Below are 10,138 nucleotides of genomic sequence, written 5' to 3'. Positions count from 1 at the left end.
TTTTCTGCCATTTGCCCATGATGTGCAGCACAGGCTGTTCATGGGCTGAAAGCCCTGACAATCAAAGCCTTGAAATTCTAGAAGAGGGAGCCCTCCCTCCTCCTCATGAATTATTTGGGCTTATTCCCAAGTGCTTTTTAAATAATGTGTTCAGTGCAAAATCTTACACATTAGCAAAGTTCTGCCAATCCTTCTATCAACTAACTATTGTAGATAAGCTTCCTGTTTTTGTCATATTAGGATTTAGTCCATAAAATCATCAGTTACAAACCTCAGTATTTCTTTCAGAGCACAGCCTAAGCCCCAAACCCCAAAGGCTACATGTTTCAAGCCACTTAAAGTCAGCATGGAAGAAGCAGGTTAAAATCTAGTGAAAGTTTCTTCTTATTTTTTCCTTTGTGATATAGGCTACACATTCATTTTAACATCCAAAATTCATCCATAAGTGATCAAACCCATAGTTGAAACACAAGAACAAAGGATTTACCTAGTGAGTCATCAAAGTGCTTTATTTTATAAAGCCTTGCTCATGTTTGGAGTGTAATCTAAGCACTAACATATACAATAATGAGTCTTCTGTGCCCTGTCCAAATAAACGGTTTATCAACAAGATGAGTGACAAAACTGCTACGCAGACAAAAAGAATGCTTTGTTGTAAATGTCTAAAATTGTCTAAAAATGTACACTTGTTGGCCGCAATTAAATATGTATTCCAAGTATGTGTACCTTGTTTTTACTTCATGGTCTCCCTGTGGCCTCGTACTTGAAGAAGCCACAGCACGCTTCAGAATATGAAACTTCCTTGAGAACGTAGACAGCTGGGGAATACAGGGAGGGGATAAAAGAAATACCAAGCCACAGTACCAACCTATTTAAATACATACAATACAAAAGTATACACATACATTACAGTGCTGAAGACATCACTAAGTCAAACGTAACAAAAAATCCTGCAGGAGAGGTCAGGAATAGGAGAAAAAAATTAGTACATGGCAACAGGGATAGTCTTGCCTTTGGCCGCTGAAGAAAGTGTAACGGTTTGCTAACGTGTAGGCTCCTCTGAAGTAAACCACTGCAGACGCTGCACGGCTTAACAGCACTGACATTAGTTATGGAGAAGGCATGCTGGCACTCCTGATTTGAGTTATAAATGATGATGGAGAGGGTTTGACTTCTCTTACATGGCCTACAAAATCTAACAACTTCAATAAAGAAATTTCAAAGGCACAGCTTTAGCACAGTGTATAAGTAGATAAACTTTTAAGCATATGTAAATTTGTCTCTTTCAAGCATGGAGCCTTTCAGGGAAAAATACAAGAAGAGAAGAAATACAACATTGTTTAAAAATTTTAAACAAGTTAAACATGATAAGCACAGTTTTAGGCAATGTACTATACAATCAAACTTGAGTAAATGGTAGGACAGGTCATTTTGATGCTAAAAGACAACCTTGGGAAAAATCCCTCTGAAATCTCCTTTCTCATTTTATTGTAAAAGTCTATCACGGAGGAGAGCGAGACATTCACTTTAGTACGCTACTGCACGTTACACCTTGGAAGATGACAAACATTACTTCATTTGTACTGCAAAATAACTTTACATGTAAACTCAAAAGTCATATATTGTACACGGCTCTGAAATTCAGAAATATCCCTGCTTTCCTAATAATGTAAACAGTAAAACTCAGGGGTCGTTTTTTGAGGGAGAGTTTATAATAAAATACCGCTGTTTCAACAATACAACATAAGCATTTAAACTTCAAATTCCCAGTAAATTACAAGGGAATGGAATTTCTATCAATGTGCACATCTTTCATGATGGGTGAAAGATGGAGCTACTATTGCCCAAAACTATGCGCTTCTTCAGATAAGCTTTTTTTCCACTCGTAACATTATTAGTTCCTATATTGCGAGCATATAAAACAAATGAAAACTTCAGATAACAAAGTGAAATAAGCGAAGTTTTCCCTCAACGCAAGTTTACTGTAGCAAAAATGTACACATAGCATGAATTATGTTAGCTCTTGGTAAGATAAGAGACAGCAACTCTCAGATGTCTGAGAGGTGGAACTTCCTGATGCAATGTGCTGAAAAGAAGACAAATATGGGAGGGGGAGGAAAAAGAAAAAAAGGAAAAAATCCAACTGCTAGGAACCAAATGGAAAAAGCATCCGGCACCAAGGGCTGTTGCAGCTGCTTTTTTAAGGAGTGCCAGTGTGCAGGTTATAAGCGTAACATTCGCAGTAAGGTTTTTATTATTATCGTTGTCATCATCATGAAGAATACTGTCATGTATCTTTTTAGTTCAAAAAATAAACTGATCCACAGTTTACAATTTGATATCATTATTGTAGGTTTAACATGCATTTACTCTTCCCCACCCCCACCCCACACCTCTCTGCTCATTTATCCCGTTTCAGCTGGTAGCATCAGAGTACTACTGTCACAGTAAACTCTGAGTTAGCTGTTCTATTTATTTAATTTATTTTAATTGGGTTTTTTTTGCACACACAAAAGAGTCAGAAATAGCTTGAACTATGCTGGGAATATCAGGCAGCTGTTAAAGCGAGTACTCCACCCCACTTCAGTCATCTTTGCCAGCAGATGTAAACAAACGGGTTGCTTTCTGCAAGATGAGCGCTTCTCTGAGTTCCTTTTTCCCCTACGCTTGTAGCCACTGCTGCTGTCCCCAAGTCTTGTGTCTGTCCTATGTAACATGATAGGTTACGTCAAGATGTTGGCAATAAAGTCCAAGAAGCGCTTTGAATACTGTTCAGGATTAACAGTTGAAATTTCTGCACCAGCCTATACAGAGAATTGACAGGGGAGAGGAAAGAAGGAAGAACCAGTGTTTTATTTGATGCTTTGTCACTGAGAATGTTACTTCATCGATTTCACGTGCAGTCTCAGAACCAGACACTAGAAACACAAACAGTAACGGCCCTCAAGTAGAATCTTACCAATACCTTTTCAGGCTTCACAGGAGCACAGTGATACTTGGCACTCACCTCTGTAACTTCCCACACCTCTCTCTACTTTCATTGTCCTTCACTCTCCTATATCGTTTCTACGGCACACGTAACCGTGCTATCTACTGATTCATCAACAGATTCTGGTCTGTTGAGCTGCAGTGCCTTCATAGAGAGAAGACTAAACTATCACACTCAGAGCTGGTGTGACACACTCATGTAATGTATATTGCTGTACGAATGCTAAGTAACCTGGTTTGAAATGTATGGTAACAACCAGCAACATTTTTTTCAACATGAATGCATTTAAACTTGGACTCACTGAATAAGCTGTATAATTGCTACCTCAATGATGTCACAATTTCATTTGTATTTTTATTTGAGGTTTTCAGAGCCTCAGACACATTTTTATTTATATTTTTCCTGTTTTACAAAAAGGGAAAATTGCATGAATGCAATTATTGAATAAACTTCAGTGTCAGGTGGCTCAGGATGGAGAGAGCGAAATTAACAAAATGATTGTAAACTAAAGAAAATAATGTTCTATAGTAAGTTCTAATCACAGTCAGCTTACATAATCATAGTTGTTATCCACAACATATTACTATCCCTTATTTATGCCAGAAGTGTGAGTTTTTAAAGTCTGCTACATTCAAAGTTCATTAAGAATTGCCAAATAATGGCTGCATACGGTCTGCATCAACTTCCAGCTACTCCGAGAGCAGAGAGAGTAATGAGAGCATTGTTTTAGAGAGACAAAAAAATACCTTCTACAGGCTAACTGCTGAGCATTCCACATCACTCTCTATTGTAAACTAAAAAGCCCTGAGCCCTTTGCTTAAAACCCTCCACAATGGCCCGATCCTTTAGATGCTTAGACAGCAGCCTCATGAACGACTGTGCTCTTTTTAAAAAGTTTATGAAATATGACCCTTAAATCACCACAGGAGTGATAATGGTGGATGCAAGTCGTAATTCTGATCTGCCTCACCATGGTTCTTTGCTGCTAAGCAGCAGTTTCAGTCAAAATAAAGACATATTCATGGCAGTCAAATACAAGCCTTCACTGAGCAGTCTCCGAGTACTCTGTATGTACATTTTATGCTTAATTTTGCAAATAACACCTTTTTGTTGTTTTTGTTAAGAAGTCTTGTAAAGTGAACTTTCAACAATGAAACCATCACTAGGGCCCTGCAGCTGAAGATTCATAACATCTTTCGCAGTGCTTTATACTAAAACAACTGTCTGGTGAAGCAGGTTTGTTTGCAAGAACAAGGTGCATCTCACAATTTTAGGGCAAAGTCCTAAAAATGCATCTCACTAGAGTTCTTTATGGGTAAGCAAGCTATATGTACAGCTGAAGAGGGACTTCTGCTCTCAGAATGTAACGTGTAGCAGTTGGTCTGTACTTTTGTTACTACATATTACACTAGGTAAGCAAGCTATATGTACAGCTGAAGAGGGAGTTCTGCTCTCAGAATGTAATGTGTAGCAGTTGGTCTGTACTTTTGTTATTACATATTACGCTAGAAAAAAAAATATTCTGGTCTATTTCCCCTTTCCCTTGATTTCCTGAGCTGTGCTATATCAATGCACTGAACAACAAAAACATAGAAGTATAAACAGAATCAGAGGAAAAAGACCCAAGCAGATACTCACCCCATGCTTTACTGTTTTTGCAGCATGGGCAGCTTTCTTTTTTGCATCATAATGAGTAAGAATGTCAATAATGGCCATAAAGTATACTTCCTTCCTAGGCGCATCTGCAAATTAAAAACACGTGGCAGTAAGAACGACTTTTGAGACATCTGAATCATGAGTCTGCCTTCTAACAAAGGAGACTTTCTAAGGCTCAACCAGCAGCTAAAACAGGTTAATGTCAGTCAGAATCACAGATCTGTAGCGACCACAGGCTCAAGCTGTCCTTAATTGAGAGTTTAATTGCACTCATATATAATGCAAAACCCCCTAGATGAGTGTAAAACAAACCACCAGCATACAGATACAGGAATTACTGTCACTTAAAGTAACGTGGCTTACATCTTCCTTTGTGGAAAAACTATGGACTTTCACATGAAAGCCAACGCTTCTGTGTCAACAAGCAAGACTGTATTTTCTGTATGAATAAAAGCATGTATTTATCCATGTAAATGCTTATGGAGAAAAACAAAAAAGATAACTTTCCCATCTTGAACATCCACAGGTAACTAGTTGTACTTCATTTTACACGGTAACAAACCCAGTTTCACGCTTCTTACACACTGCTTATGATTATTTTCTTAGTTGGAACACAGAAACTGGGTGTGAGAACACTAATTTTTAAAAAGCAACCAAAAAAGTGAAATATAACTTGGAATGTTGCTTTTCTCATTCTTTCTAAACTGTTTTTAACAGTGTTAGCTGCCAGGAAAAGAACAATTACAGACACTAGATTTCCTGAAAGGGATGAAACTGCTGTATCTGAATAGTTAGGTCAGTATATGATCTGATTGTGCAGTAGATGAATTATTTGACTGCATCTCCACACATCACAATATTCAAGAGATATGTTCATAACAGTGCTGAGCATTATAGGTATCTTCTGCTTTCTGATGCACCAAAGAGCAACTCATTTCCTCTTCTGCTGACTGAATTTATATTTTGCGGTTTAACTTTGCCTTTACATGGTTGTCAGGGCTTTAGGAGTCTGGTGTTATAATCAAAATATCTTAACACAAAAATACTTATTACTGCTTACTTTCATGGGATTTTATTCCATAAACATCGATAGCTGGGTCAAATTCCCCCGGAGCCAAAGGCAGTGAGCTGTTCAGTGTGTTTCCTGGACTGTCTGGGGGGGTTCCAATGGGGTGGGTCCCATCACTTTCACCTTCCTCTTCATCATTCTCTTCACACTCTACTTCTTCCTGTTCAGCTCTTTCAACATCATGAATTCCAAGCAGCAAGCTGTAGTCCATGAGTTTTAACTGAGCAAGGAACTAGGAAGTGATAATAAGCAATTTATCAATACCATCAATAAGTAAAATACCAGTATCACTGATAAGCAATGTTTGTACACTCCACTTACGAACAGGAGAAGTTACACAAAGATGGTATGAGCAGAGAAAACCAGAACTTCTACGAGAGAGCACAAGAAATGATTAAGTGATAAAGCTAGCAGAGAGATACTTGAATTTATTAAGATGTAGTAACAGCACACAGGTCACTTACAACTTATAATATAAAAAAAAGCTGAAGCTCACTCTCCCAAAATCCTCAGGGAAAAATAGTTTTTCCTATGGTGAAGACCATTGCCTGTTTGAACTGATGACTGTCTCATGTTTCAATTAGGGCTATCCTGTCACCGCTCAATGTCCAGATCAGCCTCTGTGCTATCAGGTGTGCGGCATGCTATGATCTGGTGCTAAATCCACCCCCTCACTCCCTTTTAAATCTTATTAAAGAATTGTGAAAAAGTGTTTAAATATCCTTGCAGTGGAAAGCAGTGAAGTTTTACACCACGAGATATGAAATGATGCTATATTCTCTTCGCATTGACGGGCTCACAATTTAAATCATGTAAGGAAAACACGAATGTTAATGAAAGCGTGCTTTTGAATGAAGACTGAGGATGGGAGTTTTCTAAAAACGGAAAGATGAATACACTTGATGTACAGACAAAGTGTTATTTTTGTGGAGGGGAGCAGGATAAGGCAGAAAGCTAAGACAGCAGGGTGGAAATAAGGAGAGTATAAAAGCAGGAAGATGGGATGAACAGTTCAAGGGCCTGAGGGGTAGGCAGAGCAGAGCTGTGCTGTTGCCTAAAAGCAATACTGCGATTTTGAACTTGCGGAGCCCTTGCTTATGGCATGAAGAGAAAGAGGCTGAAAACACAAATTGTTTCAGTTCTTAAAAACTCTAAATGGTTATAAAAAGGGAATTATAGCAGACCAGAGAAGAAAGGATTTAAGCCAGACTTTGGAATAGTGATAGTGATGGAAGAGATGAGTATAAAATACCAAATACCAGGAAATGAGAAATTACTGTTTGCCAAAATCCTGATTCTGAGACAAGAGAGCAATCAGAGATAACAAAGTGACTCTAAATTCAAGTGCTAGAATAAATATTATGAGATTGAGAAGGGTTTTTAAGAAGCAGGACTTGGTTTCTAATAATTTAAATGTAATAAAGACTCTTCACAAGACTAAGAGAGATATGCAAGTTTGAAGAGATGATGTACAATGATATACAAGAAGAACAGGTAAGATGGCCAGAAGGTGATAGAATGGAAGGACTCCATGCATATCACTAGGTACTTGATCAATACAGAGAGAGACAGAGGAGAAAAATCTACCAATAATCATAGGAAAAAGCATGAAAGAGAACAGACTCTTGGGAAAAAGAAGAGAACAGCTCTTGGGAAAAGAGTGTGCTGCTGCTGACAGCAAGAAGAGTTAGGGAGGTCAGCACAAAGGTGGAAAGGAAAGATCATCTGATTTAAAATGGAAAAGATATTCTTATGTGCCTTTTCTCAGGACATTTTCAATGGAATGATGAGGCAGGAAATTAGACAAGAGGACATCAAAACAGCAGTAATGGATGTTTGTCTGTCTGAACACAGGAAGGGGACATAAGACACAGTTATGAGAGAAACTTAACCAACAAAAACAGATAGAGAGTCATACAGGTTAGAATACTATTCCGTAATATGTTTAATTATAAATACTGTTGGTAAGATAATCACATGCAAAGTGTTGTGCATTTTTTTTCACGGTACTGAAATGGGAACGCTTACACATTGGGTACAAAGTGCATAGTATCAGATATCTAACAAGGGCAGAAGAACCAATAAAGTAAAAACAAGGTTAAAGAACAGCTTTCCATTGTTAAAATCAGGTGCCAGATCACCTCACACCAGTGCTTTGCGTGGATATTTAACAATGCTCTGTATAAATTTCAAAACCATAAAAAACAGCCTCTCAAGCCATGATCTGAATCTGCTATTTTATTCACAATCCAGTAAATGATGTAGAAGATTGCACACAATCCACTTCCACATTTCTTGCACGTACTTAAAGACATTGTTTGAAACCTGCTTACAGCAAAAGCATTAGTCAGCAACAGCAGTACATGTTAAAAGAGCACAAAACTTCAACCCAAAAAAACATCTTGAGAGCTGTGCCATCGGTAGGGTGGTTTTCCAGCATGATATTTTAAATATAAAATAAACGCACACTGATATTCCACAAAATATTTAGGTTTTCATAATTACCATCACCATTCATTTCACATCTTTAATATGATGTCAAATTAGATTTTCGCAGAAGCAGACTATTGGGTAATTTCTAAAGTTACCAATTTTTTTTTTGGTGCAACTAATGAGATATAGATCTGAAGAACTATACAAGTCAATTCACAGAGCCATTTTGATATGAATAGCTGAAAGTCTTACTAAATCATTGACACAGTTTGCTATCAGGTCTCTTCCAACAAGAGAGATTCTCTTCCAAATTTTAGGGTTTGAGTATAAGGGCTGCAAAATACTGTGTTTAGTGACAATATTTTCAATTACGGAAACTAAAGTCAAGCTGCATGGACTAGTTAGCCCAGTATTTATTTTATTTGCTGAACTAATCTGTTAGAATAAAATATTACATTAAATTAACATACTAATACTTTTCTATTAAGTACTGACCCTATTCAGCCAACTACAAATTTATATGAATGACCATGGTAAGATAATAGGCCCAACTGCTGTACACAGATTACTGAAGGACCTTACTGTTGCAATACTAAGGATGATTTAAACCTGGATTATCATATCACATCATACAATGGTTTATGTTGGAAGGGACCTTAAAGATCATCTAGTTCCAAACCCCGCTGCCATGGGCAGGGATGTTTTCCACTAGACCAGGTTGCTGAAAGCCCCATCCAATGCTGCCTTCAATGCTTCCAGGGATGGGGCATCCACAACCTCTTCGGGCAGCCTTTTCCAGTGTCTCACCACTCTCACAGTAAGGAATTTAGTCCTAAATATCTCATCTACATCTACCCTCTTTCAGTTTGAAACCGTTACCCCTCACTGTATCATAGTCTCCCTGATAAAGAATCCCTCCCCATCTTTCTTATAGGCCCCTTTTAAGAACTGGAAGACCACTATAAGGTCTCCCCAGAGCTTTCTCTTCTCCAGGCTGAACAACCCCAACTCTCCCAGCCTGTCCTCACTGGGGAGGTGCTCTAGCCTGTTGATCACCTTTGTGGCCCTTTTCTGGATCTGCCCGAATAGGTCCATGTCTTTCTTATGCTGCAGACCCCAAAGATGGATGCAATGCTAAGTTGAGCAGAAGGGGAGAATCACCTCCTCAATCTGCTGGCCACGCTTCTTTTGATGCAGCTGGCTTTCTGGGCCCTGAGTGCATGTTGTTGGCTCATACTCAGTTTTTCATTCAACACTCCCAAATCCTTGTCTGCAGGGCTGCTCTCAATCCACCCATTCCCCAGCCTGTATTTGTGCTTGGTATTGCCCCAACCCAAGCACAGGACCTCGCACTTGGCCGTGTTGAACTCCACGAGGTTTGCGCGGGCCCACCTCTCAAGCCTGACAAGGTCCCTCTGGATGGCATGTTGGCCTCCAGCACACTGGCCACACCACACAGATTGGCGTTATAGGCAAACCCGCCACTGTACACGTCACCAACAAAGACGTTAAATAGTGCCAGTCCCAACACCGACCCCTGAGGGAACACCACTCATCACTGGCCTCCACTCGGACCTCAAGCTGTTGACCGCAACTGTCTAAGGATGTCCATCTCGACAATTCTGTATCCAAGTGGTTCATCTGTCAAATCCGTGTCTCTCCACTTTAGAGATAAGGATGTTGCATGGGACAGTGTCAAATTCTTTGCCGAAGTCCAGGTAGGTAACATCAGCTGCTCTTCTCTTATACGCTGATGCTAAAACTCCATCATAGGCCACCAAATTTTTCATGCATGATTTGCCCTTAGTGGCTTATTGGCTGTCACCAATCACCTCTTTAATTTCCATGTGCCCTAGCATAGTTTCCAGGAGGATCTACTCCATGATCTTGCTAGGCACAGAGGTGAGACTGACAGGCCTGTAGTTCCCCAGGTCTTCCTTTTTTCCCTTTTAAAACTAGGGGTTATGTTCTCCCTTTTCCAGTCAGCAGGA

General features: G+C 39.2%; 1 protein-coding gene across 1 annotated transcript in view; it reads right to left on the bottom strand.

Annotated features, from left to right (window-relative positions):
- Positions 1–494: 494 nt before the first annotated feature.
- The window catches only part of PIP4K2A (phosphatidylinositol-5-phosphate 4-kinase, type II, alpha), a 51,378-nt gene continuing 41,734 nt past the window's right edge, over positions 495–10,138 (bottom strand). Inside the window, exons 7-9 of the mRNA XM_010140074.1 lie at positions 5,706–5,946; positions 4,628–4,731; positions 495–2,804 (exon numbers count right to left, since the gene is read on the bottom strand). Coding sequence (XP_010138376.1) covers positions 2,724–2,804; positions 4,628–4,731; positions 5,706–5,946 — 426 coding nt within the window. The 3' untranslated portion in view covers positions 495–2,723. The remainder of the gene's footprint in view (positions 2,805–4,627; positions 4,732–5,705; positions 5,947–10,138) is intronic.

This window comes from Buceros rhinoceros, unplaced genomic scaffold (assembly GCF_000710305.1).
Source record: "Buceros rhinoceros silvestris isolate BGI_N320 unplaced genomic scaffold, ASM71030v1 scaffold2080, whole genome shotgun sequence".
NCBI classification, from domain to species: Eukaryota; Metazoa; Chordata; class Aves; order Bucerotiformes; family Bucerotidae; genus Buceros; species Buceros rhinoceros.
This window is presented reverse-complemented; position numbering and strand designations above follow the sequence as displayed.